The sequence below is a fragment of the Opisthocomus hoazin genome, chromosome 8, assembly GCF_030867145.1.
Source record: "Opisthocomus hoazin isolate bOpiHoa1 chromosome 8, bOpiHoa1.hap1, whole genome shotgun sequence".
Taxonomy (NCBI): domain Eukaryota; kingdom Metazoa; phylum Chordata; class Aves; order Opisthocomiformes; family Opisthocomidae; genus Opisthocomus; species Opisthocomus hoazin.
The window spans coordinates 15306994-15322609 of record NC_134421.1 but is presented as its reverse complement, the minus strand read 5'-3'; the positions used below and the strand labels follow the sequence as shown (position 1 = coordinate 15322609).

Below are 15616 nucleotides of genomic sequence, written 5' to 3'. Positions count from 1 at the left end.
AGACCACGCACATACGAGAGGAATTGGTCTGCAGCAGAACTGCCAGGCTGGAGGCATCTGTCTCACTCCAGCAGCACTGCCTGACAGTTGGACATGCATTGAGCTCGGATATCTGCCTCCACCCCTCTCCCTTTCCCCCCCTCCCCGCTCCCCTCACAGTTTGACATCCAGCACCTGCTTCCATCCAACCCTGCGACCCGGTCCCCAGGGACTCCCTTCGTCTGGACCACCGGGTGTCTGGAACTGGAAGGTAAAGGGGGTGATGCCAGTTCTCTCCCACATGCGGGTGGCTGATCTGAAAAGCGTCTTGGAAGGAGTTTCAGTCTGACAAACTGAATCTCGCCGTTGGGGAGGGCTGAGCACATATTTATCTCTCTCTTTCTCCACAGTCCTCTAATCATACCCCACATCTCACCAAGCTGCCTGCTTGCTTTCTCTCTCTTTCTCTCCCCTTTGTCTGTTAATGCATTGTCGTCATGTTTTTCTTCCTCTGAACCTAATCTTTCATCACAACGGGAATCGATATTCTGCCTCATGCCAGTCCTTTATAAACCCTCTCTTCCTGCTCCCCTGGCAGTCCCAGCAGGCTCCAGCATGACTCTGTCTTGTTTTGCTCAACTCTGTCTGGGCTCCAGGCTTGCAGAGAGGTGAGGGTGGTCTCTTCTCCATGGGCAGAGGCAGAACTCAAGGTGCGGGTGTCGAGGTGGATGGGAAGAGGAGGAGGCTTGGATAAGAAGCCCATAAGCCCAGTCTGCTGATACAGAGCATGGCTGTACAGGCTTTTTAAGACAAGCAGTCTCACTGGGTCCCATAGGTAGATGAGGGGTGCTGCAGAGTTTCCCAATTACAAAGCCCAATTTTTCTGATACATCTAAAAGCACGGTTCCTTCCAAGGCAGTGCAGGGTCTACTTGGCAAGGATGGTGCATGCTTTGTGTGTGACACTGTAATATTTTGTGACATGGTAAAGCCTTGACTTTCCAGAACCTGGTAAACTCCTTCTTCTCCCTGATTTCCTCCCCTGTCCCAAACAAGCCATCTGAATCTACCTCCAAAGCCACGAGCTATGCAATGAACTTTTGTCAGTTGCAGCCAGACACCCCTCTTACTCAGCAAGCACCTAGTTATTTCAGCCTCAGGGCTTACCAAAAAAAGAAGCTCTTCAAAACGCAAGCCGTGCGCAGCCAAGGCAGCACTCTCTACCTGAGTCAGCAAGCAGCCTGAAAAAATACACGCGGACCGCTGTGCACTCACACACACGTTTCCAGAAGGCATTACTCCTGCAAGCAGCCCATCTGTGTCGCACACCGAATGGTTTCAGTGCTGAGCAAAGCACCCAAGGCAGGAAAACAATGAGGCGCTGAGGGAAAAGCAGAGACTCCGGAGTGGAAAGGGTATGATTTTCTGAGCCTGGAAGACTGGCACTGGCTTTGAGCCCTGCCTTGGGACAGTGGATGACTCCTGTGAGATGACATTTTCCTAATTTGCATTGCTGAGCTGTGCTGGGGGGGGGTGTCTTCTCTCTTTCAGTGTGTCACCAGTGCAGATGAAGCCCTCTTTGCTGCTTCTGTGTCACCTCTGGCTGTTCAGCCTCACACCTCTCTCGCAGGCATCAGACTCGGCACAAGGTAAGGAGTGTTTTCCCTTCACCCCCGCCAGCTGGGCAAGCAGGGAGAGGGGTCAGTGGAGGAGTGTGTGTGCCACGGTGTGTTGCTGTGCGGTGCTTGTTGTGTAACATTCAGCCAGAGGAGCTTGCAGTAGCTAAAGGTCTCTTATGAGCACAGTAACCTCCAAAGACATAAAGTGCGTGGCTCTGGCTTTCTTACTTGGAGACAGTAACCCAGCAGAGGAGGCAGTCTGTAGTTTTGGATGGGGCAGAACTGTCCAGGCTGATGGTTGATGCCAAAATTCATTGCTAATTCAGCCACTTTACTGTCCGTCTCTTCTCTGCTGGCAGGTGCCTCCAGCCTCACTTGTTGGTATGACTCACGGGCAGCTCTATTCTGTGACTGGAACCCAGTGAAGGACCTGGTTGAAGCACCATGCCAGCTGGAGATTTTTTCAACGTTTGGTTTTTGTGACAGGTGGGTGATTGGTGAGGCTGAGGAAAGCAAATGCTTTGAATGAAAAATGTCCTGGAAAGGTTACCACTTAACAAAAATGTAGGTTCTCCCTCCCCACACCAGGTGTAGCGGAGTAACAGAACCAAGGGGCTTTGTTTTGAACTCTGTCTCTAACCCCACGTGGGCTGAGATGCTGGCCACTGCTCGGTGTTTGTCATCTGACAGTCCCAAACTGTCTAGCACAGCCCATCTTCCAGCTCCATAGCTCTGTCTGTGCTTCATGTTCCAAAAAAATCCCTTTTCCGTGGTAGCTTCCCTCTGGACTGAAAGGCATTTTCAGTGGAAAAGGAAGATGTATAGAGATGGGGGTGGAGAAGAGTGGAATTGAAGTTATTCAGGGGCCATTTGCCCATTGCCAGGATGAGCTGGGATGTTGCACCCTGAGTAGCCATAAATGAAGGAAAATATTGTTTCCCTTGTCTCCCTTGGCCCTTTCATCTCTCTCAGTTCATGATTTTTTCTCTCCCACACATCTCCCAGCAGAGGGGTAGACGTGTGGTCAGTACCACAGTGGGGGCTGGCTGAGCCTCAGTGGTCTCTAAATATGACACCTCCAGCCAAGAAGCTTACCAGCCTACAGAAGGGCTTCCCTGGATGCCTGTCATAAGGAGAGACTCAGTGTGATTCTGGCAGCGGGTGGGTTGCTCCTGACTGTCGTAGAGACACCTCCAATGGGGTGAGATTGGCAAATATATTCCAGGGCCTCGTGGATGGACTGAGAAAGCCAAAACATTTCTGTTGCTCTTTGGGACTGAATCACAAGGGCTGGGGATGGAATTTGGGCTGGATTTGGAACTGTGCTGTGGCTTGACCAAGCCTGTAGGACACCCCCTCTCAGAGTCATCAGCAAGTCCCAGGCTTGATCTGACTTTACAGCTGGAACAAACAGCTAATCTGATATCCCCTCAGCTGCAATCCCATGGATGCTCTCCCACCCTGTCACTCCCTGTGCTGTAGCTCATCTTAGGCTGTCCAGCCACACTTGTCAGAGCAGAAGAGAGGTCATGGTGTAGCACTGCCAAGTGTGCGATATGGTCCTGGCTGACTGGAATGTGACCTGGTTCAGATCATACATTTCTCTCAGTGTCTGAGATCCTACAGGACTGTCAGTGGCTTGAAGGAGACCTGTGAACCCTAGAGGGTGAAACAGGCTCCTGTCCTCCAGGGCTGCATTGGCACAGTTGTGGGCAGCAGGTGTGTTTGGGCTCTGCATGCCCTCTGATAGCAACGGGAAGCAGAGAAGGTAGCAAGAGAAACCTACTATTATCTTTGGCTTGAAATAACTGGGATGCATTGACTCTCCATGTGCCAACACATAAAATTTGTCAGAGTGATGCAGTGGGGAGAGAAAGTGGGGTTACCCCTTGCTGTAACATGTTCATCAGATATGGTAGGACGTAAACTGCTTTGAAAGGCCTTTAGTGTTACACGAATTTTGACTAAACACAAAATAGCCTCCCCAGCTCACTGGACTTCTCATGCTTAAAACCCAGGTTATTTGCCTTACCTGAAAAATCTAAGAGGCACTGTGAATTACTCAAGGCAGAACACATGACAGGACTAAGGAGATGCATCAAGACCTTCAGCGAAAACAGTAACGTGAGTGATTCATCTGGGATGTCCTGGCTAATGACAAGGTGGAAAGGATTTGTACGTGGATTTTGGGTGTATAAGCAGTGTGACACTCAGGAGCAATATAAAAAGGCCAAACCTAATCCCTGAGTCCAGTTCTGGAGCTGGGCTTGATGTTGTGTGTTTTTAATATGCATTGCCCCCATGAGTTCCCCTGCAGGAGGGACTGGCTTTGTTGTGAGCTGGGCCATGCTGTCCTGACACATGCAGCAGAGGTGCAGGACAGACAGATCACATGCAGTGTCCCATGTCTCAGTTGCCTTCATTTGGCCCTAATCCTTTCCTCTGAGGAGGGATGGACATCACCACCAGCTCTGAGGTCACCTCTTGACCTCATTTTCCTTGAAGAGGTCAGTACCATTTTCCAGATCATTAACCACTGTGAAGCCTGGTTAGATGTGTCAAATGCAAGACGCAACAACAACACATCACTGGAGCTAATAGTGATGCAAATCCTCAAGCTATTATTCTTTATTTAAATTAGTGTTCTTTTAGACTCATTATGTACTTCCTCCAGTCATATCCAGAATTATTGTAGCCCTTGTGTTTTCAGAAAAAACCCCACCCAAATATGAGCTAATTCTCCTTACTGATAAAGTCACAACCAGTTCAAACTACAGACAAGCTTTCTTACACTTGCACATCATGTGCAAAGGCAGCTTGTAGGGTTGGTAAGCAGCTCCAAAACCATTTCTTCCTAATTAACATAATTTCCCTATTTCTTATTTAATACTGCATGATGCACTTGGCCCTTTATTATCATTGCATTTCAAGAGTAATATTTAATACTAATGTCATCTCAATCTTACCAATCAACACAAAATATTTTAGTAAAAATATTTTTTCTCGATAAATATCGTTCCCAGAAAGTAACTTTCTTCCTGCCTCGTCAGCACATACAGCAATCCTAGTGAACTAGCACATCACAATATTTTGTACTCTTCTCACCAGTGATCAAAAATACCCAACCACGTCAAGTACAAATCTTTCATTCCTTTACTCACCACTGAGGCTTATGCCTTTCAACTGCAAATGTCATCCATATTTATTGTCAAGTATTCCTAAACCTCTTGTACGTATGCAATGCTTAGAAATATTAATGCTTATTGATGAGGCTTTGGTATTGCTAATGGTAAATTTTCCTTGCAGACTCAGTGCTTCACTGCTGCAGACCGTCTGAATATGTCTGTACACTGCCAGATTGGAGAAGATAGGTCTATACCTGTGAGAATAGAAGATTTCAGTCCACTTGCAAATAGTGAGTACTCCTCTGTCTTGTAGTTTCTGAAGCTTCCCCGCAAAGTGATAGCTAATTTCTCTTCCCCATCTACTCCTATGCAACACCCATAGCTGATTTTGAACTCGTGTCTTTTCCTTTTCTCCTGCTACAACTAGCACAGACGAACCATGCGGACTCCTGCCACTTGCACCTCTAGCGCGCAATGTCGTGCCAGCCACTTGCTGTCCTGTCCTGTGTCTGGGCCACTGTTGCACGAGAACACTTTGCACTAGGAGTCTGGCTTCAAGCAGGGAATGACAGCTCAGCTGACCTTCTGAAAAATGCATGCTGCAAAAAGAAGGGAAAGTCTTGCTGCTCTTCCCCTGCTCCTTACCAGATATGTGCGTCCAGCCTCCTTTAAGACAGCTTTGGCATGCATCAGTCTTTGCTGAAAGGATTCAACTCACCAATCCAGCAGAAAAACGTCTGCTTGGGTCATTTTTTTGCTGGATGTGTGAGTGTTCCTGGCTTAAGGAGAGGTCCAATAGAGCTGCTGCAAGGTGAGGCATAGGAAGGTGTGGCTAGAGTCAGGGCTTGGGAAGGCTCAGCCCACGCAGCCTGTGTAACTCCATCCCATGTGGCTGTAGCTCTCTGAAAGAGCAGCTGGGAAGCAGCTATCACCCCAACCATGCTCCATTCCTGTCTGTACAATTTCCTTGTGGATCAGCCCTGCAAGACAGGATGCACGGCCGTGTGGGAATGCACTGACTGCAGGGCTGCTCTCATAGGTTCACAGAAGGAGCTGCTTTTGATGCAGCCTGGAGATGACAGGCCTGTTGCCTTCAGCGACAGTGGGGAAGAAGGAGAAACAGAGAGGGAGAACTCACTAACCACCTTGCGTGGCCATGGCTGGCTGGGGTCTGTGAGCACAGCCAAGACACCCACCCTGCTGCAGTGGTGGGGTTTGCAGTGGAGCCCTGCTATGGACAGACAGTGCGGAGGTAGCAGCGCTGCTCCTTCTCTCTTTCCAGTAAAGATGAGGCCTCCGGGAAATCTTCAGATGGTTAGCAAAACTGAAAACACCTACAACTTAACGTGGAGCCTGAATATTTCCTCTCACTATTTGGATGGATATCGGGAATACCAAGTGCGGTACAGAACCACAAGTCAGTCCTGGGAGGTGAGTACAAATTGGGGCACTGGGACCTGTCACCATATGAATCCTGGTCTTCTTTACATCACCCAGGACTTGCTCCTCAGGACAAAACCAGTTTTGGTGAAGCTGGAGTGCAGATGACACCCCCTCACACCACCCTTTTATCTATGTCACCAGCTGCCAATGTATGGTAATGTCATAGAAGCAGATGGGAATCCTATTTTACTTAGTGCTGTCACAAAGAAATCCAGACAGCTCCAGGACAGACCTGAAAGAGATGAAAAAAACAAAGCAAAGAATAATTTTCCTCCAGGCTGAACAAGCAGTGCAAGAGGTGTAAGGATATGAGACAGGTCCTCTCTGAGGGTCTTGGAAGAGACGGGTGCATAAGGCTGTAAGCCAGGGTGTTGATGATGCTCTAATTTTGCCCCACTCCCAGGAGTCCAGGAACTTCACCATTGAGCAGGACCAGATGTGGATGGTGTTTGAGAGCCTCTCCCCCGGCTTGAAATATGAGGCAGCTGTCCGTGCAAGGCCAAGAGCCTTAAATATCTACAAAGGCGTGTGGAGCGACTGGAGCGAGACGATACTGTGGAGGACACATGCTGACCGTAAGGACCAGAGTCAGGCAGTCTGGCTTGGAGGGGAAACAGGGGACTCAGTGAAAACAAAGTAGGAAGCCCAAGCAGGCTGAGAAGCTGGAGGAAGATGGAGAGGGAGGACTGTGTTAATTAAAGAGTAATAGAAAGGTCAGAAATTATCTGTCCCGCCTAATCTGTTAGGTCAGGCTGGCTCAACAGGGCTTAAGGGCAAAGACTGCCTGACCCCCCAAAGAGCCCCTCTCACTTCCAGAAGCCAGGCAAAATCTACAAGATGTAAATTAGGGATGGCTTCAGCCACTCTAGCTTACTGTGGGAGAAGAAAGGCCAGATCAGACGTCTGACCTGCAGAAGCAGTGGCCAAGACTGGCATTTTCTCAGGTGCTCCTGTGACCTAGGAACATAAATCAAGCTTTTCACTGGAGCAACTGATGAGTGAAATGCAGTGAAACAGAGCACTCGGTTCTTGAACCGAAGGATACCTGAGTCTAGGAAGCAAAAGATTTACATACGTATAAGTCCCTTCCAAAAAGGTCTGCTGAGACTTGCATCAGTCATTAACATGAACCACAGCATGGGGGACACCTCCAGCCTTAAAAGACAGTGCCCAGAGCAAGTGTCTTCGGTGAGTCATTGGCTGTGGTCTCTGTCATTTCTTTTCCGAAAAATAAGCAGATAGAGGTTATTCCTTCTCATATCGCCCCCACTCTGCCTCTGCTCAGCCTCTCGCTGTTGTGCCTGGCGCTGGTATAAACAGAGGAGCTATGTTTAGAAAGGGCACTGCGTTGCTGTGGCGATCAAATTTTGACAGTGTGTGATGTCAATGAATAGGATACAGCCGCAACCGGTTGTCATAGCAACCAAGACCCAAAGATAACTGGGGTACCAGAGGCAGAGGAGACAAAGTAATCTTAGTAGCATCTCAAGGACAGGCAAAGAAAGAATGTCCTAAAAATGTCTCCTCCTTCTTTTATTTTGATCTGCTTCCTCACAACTACTCCAGAGGAGCTCTGCAGGCCCAGACCAAGGGGTACTAGGGATGGACAGAGACTGAGGTGGCAGACAGAGGAGACAGGCACCAGAATAGCAAGACCAAGTAAAAATGCACTGGTGTGATGTGTGTGAAAGAGACAGATTAAGAAAAGTTTGAGATAATGCCAGACAAGCCTGAGGAGTGCTGGCAGTGCTGGCAATGTGGGAATTCCATCTCTTTCTCCTAACCCTGTGGTCCAAGTACCCAAATCATCATGTGGTGGAAAGCTGTAATCTTCCTAGCTTCCTAAATCTTTCCTACACATCTCCAAAGAAAGAAGCCACCCCCCTGACCCCTAACCTTCTCCATCCTTGGTCCTCCTGCCTTCTTAAAGACCCATGAAACCCATGACTCTGCCTCCTCCACTGACTCTTAATGCTGTTTGAAGTCTTCAATCCCACTTAAGATGATTTTAGGACTCCCTGCTTTCCTTTGTAATGAGACAGGCAGGTTGATAGACACTTCAACCAGTAGACTGTGCCATCTCATCTGTGGCAACCTGCAGCTGCGGTGCTGTTATGAACAGGGAGTTCAAGCGGTTCAGCACAAATTATCTATTAAGCAATGCCAAGCAGTCTCGGAAACCCATCTCAGCTCAAAGGCATCCGACACAACACAGAACTCATTTATCTGACTTGTATATTATCATTTTATGTCACTGATCAGCTTGAACAGCCATGGAAGGGGTGCAGTTCCTACATCCAGAATTCTGGCTAAATTTTCACAACCACTCCCTCATTCTCTCTCACCTTGCAGAAACATCCCAGCCAGTCCTGCCCGCTCTTATAGTGAGCATCTGCATCTTCGTAATCATTGGGACTGCCTTCCTTCTCAACTTACGGACCCTGAAATGGTAAATGAGAATCAAGTTTTCCTCTCTGTTCCTCTCCTGTATCTTTTGTGTCTTCTCAAAACCAGGGCTATTTTTCACTTGGTATTACTCAGGATAGAGAGTAACATAGAGATAGAGAGTAAACATCACTTATAGCCCGATTTTTGTGTCTGACACTTGTCTGAGGAGATGTATCACCACCCAAGATGGTGTGGTTTCAGCACCGTCATCGTATTGTGCCACGCTCCTGTGACCTGGTGCCATGCTCTGGCTGAATTCAAAACAGCTGCCTCAGCAGTTCTCTTGCCCATGGGTTAGAGTGGTGTTTCCTGGCAGGGATGCACCAAAATTTCCGCTTCAAAAGCAGGCCATTGTGCTGAGCACTCCTTCAGCAGAGAGGACCAAGTAAGCCTAGGTACCGCTACTTTCTCGCTTGATTAAACACTCTGGCAAGAGCTCAGGCAGGACATGGTGACATCTGGTCTGTAATCAAAGTAAGGAGCACAATTCTTCCTCTCCTTGGTCTGTGCAGTCATGCAGTGTCTCTTCACATGCCGGTAAACATCTACATCATGCTTTAAAGATCTCTTTGCCAGCGCTTCTACCAAGACATTGCTTTTATTCAGGACTGAAAGTGTCTCACAAGGTTACTCTGTGCAATAATAGGGAAAGTGACCTGCCAGCACGCCAAGGTTAGAAATAGCCTCAGGTTTTCTCATCTCAGGGCAGGGGCAGAGAAGCAGGATGCTGATGTTCGTGGCAGGGAGCAGGGAGAAATGTTGTCAGGGATGAGGCAGCAGAGGCTGGGATGACTTCTCTGTAAGGAAAGAAGATGCATATTGAAGGAAGATGGATACTCAGAAAGTCAGTGGTCACTGTGTTTTAGCTTGAATCGTAACACAAGGATGAGGAAATGTTAGCTATACAGCACAGAGAGAGATAAAAAAGGCTCCTTCCTCCATGGAGTATAATTAACCTGAGGAAACTGGATGGAGGATAATGCTGAGGTAAGATCCAAGGAAGGATTAGACACGCATGAATAAAAATAGCATCTGCAGTGATATAAGGTAGTTTATATGCAAGAACTAGCAAATTCTGATGCTTCAGAGAGTACACTGATTGCCTCCAGAGGTCAGGAGGGTTTTTCTTCAGATCATCCCACACCAAAGCTTCAGCAAAGACCTGACAGGATCAGCCAACCTCTCTGAGGGACTGAGGAGCAAATTAGATCACTTCCTGCTGCCTCAGGATGACAGTACACTGGATCCAGTAAAGTAGACACCACTGGGCTTGCACAAGGTGTGCTCAGATTGCTTGCACAACTAGTGTGTCCTAGCTGTACCACGCAGTGTCCTGCTGACAAGACATACAGACAGTTGTGGCACAGCTTTGCCAGTGATGGTCCCATTCAAGCCATGTGGTCCTCCAAGTCATTGTGGTAATAGCAAAGCAAAGAGAGGGGCAACTCAAAAGAGCTAGAGCTTGGAAACAAGGGAGACCTGCCCTGCTTGTCATCAGAACAGGGAGCTAAGGGGGCAGGTGGAGAAGTTAAGGTGACCAGTCAAGCCAGGGAAGAAACAAGGGAACTGCTGGTTGGGCTTCCCTAGGGAAAAGGCTGAGGGGAGTGTATTGTCCAGGTTTAACTGCCTCATCTCTTTACCTCTCATCCCTCAGCTACTGCATTTCAGGACACACAAGAGCAAGGAGAGCCCTCAGGCTTGTTCTTATTTTACCTTTCCCCCAAGCCAGGGTAGTACCCATGAGCTATGATGCTCTCTCTTACCCCCACCACAGTGCCAGATTGGTCAGGTTCAGGTCCTGCTTCATTCCTCCTTCTCCTTTTGTTTTCTCAAGGTTTAAAAAGATCCTGAAGATTCACATTCCAGATCCAGAGAAGTTCTTTCCCCCACTTGTTTCAGTTCATGGAGGTGACATTCAGGTATGGGACCAGGGATGAAGCCACGTGGTTATGAGGGAGAAATGAGGGAAAGGAGGGTCCAGCCACACATGCCTAGGACAGACACCCGGTTGTCAGATCTACATGTGCACACATGACACATGTGCCTGTAGCACCAGCTGCTGGGTCCTCCCCTCGAGTTTTTTTTTCTGACCTTCTAAAATCTGACACTCGGCTGAGACATTTCTAATTACAGAACTGAGAAACGGCAAACCACGCAAACCTCAGCACCCTGCTCCCCTAACGGGCAGCCTCAGAGAAAACAAGGGACCTGCGGGAGGGAGCTTGCCATCTCAGATCCCCTTGCACCCCACTTCTGTCCCTCCTTGACTGCCCTAGGTGCCCAGCTCTTGCTCCAGAATTCCTGTTGTGATCCACTCCTCCTGGCTGTGAATCTTTCTTCTGCACCTAACACGAATTGCCATCACTCTGGATGGCACCTGGCTGTTATCTGCATTCTTGTTGTCTCTTTCCCTTCTTTCCCCACCCCCACTTTCTCCCATCCCCTATTCTTGCTGTGAGTATGGGCAGCTGCAAGGAGACAATTACCATTCTGTGCAGTATTAAAGGGAGTGTCAGATGCAAGACGTGGGAGGTGATCCCAAGGGGCATCTCGCTTTAAGAAGGGTGGAAACTGCAGAGGTTCCAGAGGACAGCAAAGCTTTGGAACAGCCTAAGAGCAAAAAGCTTTAGAAAGCTTAAACTACTGGGAAGACTGCAGAGTAGGCGGGGCAGGGGTGTGCAGTAGGCACTGAAGACACTTTCTCAGTGCGGAAAGAACCAGCAAAATTGGCTTTACTTGCCATAAAGGCAATGAAGTTGGATGTTATCAAAACCAGTTTATTTTTAAGGACAATGATGCACTGCGGGATGGTGCATTCATTCATGGTGAGTGTGGAAATCTAGGCACAGGGGGCCTGGAAGAGCACTTCAGACTAGAAATCTGTACAGAGCCATGCGGACATATCACAAACTGGTTCAGCACCTAGGAATAGATTGCATGAGACACATCCCAGTACTGCTTTTCACGTTTCCACATTCACTTCATCTTATGGCCTTGCAATTTTTTTTATTCCTTTCACTTTAATCCTCCATCCTCTGTTCCCCCCTCCAGAAATCTCAAAACATAGGCTTGCAAGATCTGCTCTTGATTTCAAAGTTACAGAAAGATACAGTCTTTCTGAAAATCCTGCAGATGAGACTTAACAAGTGTGAATTTCCTCCCACACACACCTCCAGCAGCTCTTGCTTGGATGGAGAAAATGTCACTTGATTGCTGTGGCCACTCAGGAGAAGAAACCCTTGGTTCCTCACTGAGTGTTATACTTCAGGCATAACAGTCTCTGTCTTGTTTCTTCCCCATCAGAAATGGCTCTCCTCCCCATTCTCCACATCTTCCTTCTGTGTGAACAGCACAGCCCCAGAGATCTCCATGCTTGAGGTGATGCAGAAGAATGACCAGGAATCCCAGTTTCTGCTTTCCAAGGGAACTCTGACTCCTGATCCTCCCATAGAAACCAGTGGTCACTCTGTATCCAGCTGCTTCACCAACCAAGGCTACTTCTTTTTCCACCTTTCCAACTCCTTTGAGATTGAGCCCTGTCAGGTCTACTTCACCTATGAGCCTTTCACCCAGGAGGGCAGTGGCAGCGAGGATGGTGAGTCTTACCATGCTCTCCCCTCCCCAGACCTCTGCACGCTGGCAGAGGACGTGTCTGTGTTGTCCCACAACTTCCTTCACTGCATCAAGGCGACCCGGGGCTTCCAAAACAGCTCTTTCGTGGAAGAGACAGAAGGTGAAGCCCAGCGGGCGATGGCTATTTCTGGGGCTCTCCGGTCAAGTGAAGGCACCTCACCAACACCAGTTCTGAAACAGAATGAGAAAGTGACAGACAAAGCAGCTTTACAACCTGCTGAGGCCCTGTGCCAGCTGGACACTGACATTCCTGACCGATCGGACCTTCATGACAGCGATACTATCGATGTAACAGAGGGGAGTGGGAAGGCAGGCCCTCTGGTTGACCCCTGTACACCAGCAGCACATGCTACCTCTTCTTTCTCTCAGCCTCCACCTCTAAGGCAAACCCAGGATGAGGATCCATGCAGAACAGCCTTCTCCAGCCAGGTCCCAAACACTGGTGCCTACCTTTCTCTGAGGGACCTCCAAAGCCAGTACAGCCATTGCTCTGCCTAGAATCTGCCTGGAGGAAATCCACAGGCGGGAAAGGCCTTCTCTTCAGGGAAGGCTAGATGAACAGTTTTTCTATATAGGACGTGAATGTAACTTTAGCATCAAACCCATTGGGACTGTTCTTTAATGAGGCTGGAGAACACAGTTACTCTAGAGTGCTGCAAAACCAGAAAAGGGATAGGATGGACAAGGTGTAAATTCACAGATGTTTAGATCATTAGATGCTACCCATACAGAACTAGTTCCCAAGGTAAAGCGTTAGTGAGACAGACTGCTGGAATTGAGAGGACATTTTGCATGGAGAACTGGGCTAGCGGACAGTAAAGCAACACATGGAGAATGATAAAGGCACATTAAAGCTGTTCAGCGGCTACACAGCTAACAGAGATGGAGAAGCCTGATTCTTAGGTATACAGGCCAACAAGGACTCTCCTTCATAACTAAACCTGTTTCTCTGCTATTACTGGATGTGGTGGCATAGAAACCCCTTCCTACACTGCTCAAGTGCCATTCTGAACCTCACCAGCTTGTTTTTTCCTTCCTAGCTCCCAGTAGGAGGCTGTGCCAGCACTTCCATGTTCTGCATCTTGGTGCAAAATAGCACTCAGCTTTGAGGTTGAGTAGGCACATGGTCCATTTGCCTCGTCCCAGCCTAAGAAATTCTAAAGGGAGGGAGAAATGCCTGAAAAGGTGGATATAAAATTTTGTACAAGGGACAGTAGCACTGCCAGTCAGTGCTGAGGCTGATGATGGGTGAAAACATCTCCTCCTGACTGACCAAGGGTGTATTTTTTTCTGTGATGTCCCCACTTCAGCTTTTAATCAGAAATTACATTCTGAGCTACTCAGTCCAGCTTTAGACTCAAGTCTCTAAGACCAGGTCAGAGGCACAACTGTGTCAGCTGTCTAAGCAGTGTAGTGTAAAAGAAATCCCCATTACTGGGTTAAAAATACTGGGGAAATCCCCCCCCCCCCTTCTTTCCCCCAGGTCTGATGATGGCAGTAAAATGAACGCACACGATTTCCCACTCTTGCTGCAATATTTTTCATGAAATCGAAAGCCTTTCTGCCCTGCTGGCAAAATACGGTTATTTGACTACGAAAAGCTGAATGCAGAATAGTTCATCCCACATCCTGTATTAGTGGAAAACATTGCAACAGTGCTGCCTATTCCTTCCATTGCTCAAGGGAAACCATTGCCTGATTAGTGGCAAAGATGTGGTGAATGAGCCCAGAAAACTAACCCACGAATCAGCACCTTTGCTGAAAAGAAAACCTCAATCCACTCACAAAGAATGGGGATAGCAAAGACTACTTTTTTTTTTTCTTTTTCCACTATGTTTGCTGATCTATGTTGAGAAAAAGCAGCACACCACAAAATAAAAGTGGCAAGGCAAAGGAAGACAAGCTGTTCTGGTTACATCCATCCCTGCATTCAACATCTGTATTGTCTGTCCACTTTCTTGCCATATTTCTGGACTATTCAGCAGTAGGAAAATACCAGCCCAATGCTAAAGATCTCTCTTATAAGAGTTTTTATATCGAAAAGGTCAAGGATATCAAACTTGACGCCCCTGTGAGTGTCACCCAGAACTAATTCTTCCCTACTTCTGTCTGTACAAGTGATGAGCTTCCCCTTTGTCCCGGTCCCACACTGTTACCTGGCCTTGCATTGTGCAGCCTGAATGTCATTATCGTCCCAGCTATGGGGTCACCCTCTGGCTTGGATTTCACCTCAAAAGAGCTGCTCAAAGGAGTTGAGCCTGCTGGCAGCTGAGAGACTGGGGGAGCTATACCTTTCCTCTCACCAGCTTCTTTACCATCTGCATCAAGATGTGGACTGCTCCATCATCTCCAGGAGACAGCAGTTGAATAAGACCCCACAGCTTCCCAGATAAGGAAGCATAAGTCTTGCCCAGCTGTTTGCTGTACTTCAAGAATCTTCCCAGATGGACTTCAGAAAAAGACACTGAATCCCTTGCCCCTAATGGGCAATTTGCTATCTTACATGGGCAAAAGGATCCTAGTTGTACTGATGGTTATCCTGTCCCAATGTAGATCTTCATAAGCTTCTGAATTATCCTTGCTGCTAAGATGAATACAGAAGAAAAACTTTGCCTCTTCGTGAATAAAAGAAATATTAAGGAATCTACAGTGTTTTTCTGTCCTTTGTGGTGGGGGGAAAGGATTAACAGCTTTTTTAAATAGGGGACCAGGCAAAGCTTTGCTCGGACCAATATACCTTTAGCCATCCTTCCTACTGCCTTCACCAGGGGACTCAGCCACCTAAAACAGAAAGCAGACTTGGAAGTGATCCTGCAGCAAGCCCCTGAGGACCATCCTGCTGGCTCAGTATTCCTTCTCCCCCCCCTTCTGAAAATGCTGACAGCTTGCGAGCTGGCAAGTTGTGAGCACTGCATTCGCAGCCCCGCTGGGTGTGAATGTGTGACACACTGCGGCAGGAAGTGCTCAACATCAGATCTGGCGATAACCGGACTTACTTCCAGGAAGGCAAGATCATGTGGTCTCATACGTGAGTAACCTAGGCTGTGAATACCAAAGGCATAACACTCTCTGTGATACAAGGCCCTTTCTCTGCTGGGTCCCCGAGACCTCTTTGGAAATGTCACATGGGGAGCGGTCCCCTCTCAAGCTGATGTGAATGCACAGTGTGTGGTTCACAAAACCACAGAAGGTGCTACAACAGTGTCCATCAGTACCAGAGGCAAACCAAAGCTGAACGCCAGCACTGTGTGGAAAAGATTGAGCTAACAGCCATAGACACGAGTCCTCTCTTTATCTTAAGCCTGGAGACAACACCGATAGCTGTCACACCTCTCATATCCCTCTTTCCAAGACACTTTGCAAATAAGCA

The 15616-nt window shown here is 48.0% G+C and overlaps 1 protein-coding gene across 2 annotated transcripts; it reads left to right on the top strand.

Annotated features, from left to right (window-relative positions):
* On the top strand, positions 1–14883 carry IL2RB (interleukin 2 receptor subunit beta). 2 transcript variants are annotated; one of them, XM_075429075.1, is made up of 10 exons: positions 1–250; positions 1530–1627; positions 1957–2083; positions 3616–3721; positions 4904–5012; positions 6005–6153; positions 6569–6740; positions 8518–8614; positions 10448–10532; positions 11917–14883. In XM_075429075.1, exons 2-10 carry the CDS (start codon positions 1546–1548, stop codon positions 12742–12744), a joined length of 1755 nt encoding a protein of 584 aa, XP_075285190.1. In that variant the 5' UTR covers positions 1–250; positions 1530–1545; the 3' UTR covers positions 12745–14883. The 2 variants fall into 2 exon arrangements, with proteins under 2 accessions (XP_075285190.1, XP_075285188.1); XM_075429073.1 differs by lacking the exon at positions 1–250 and adding an exon at positions 1248–1393.
* The last annotated feature ends 733 nt before the right edge of the window (positions 14884–15616 follow it).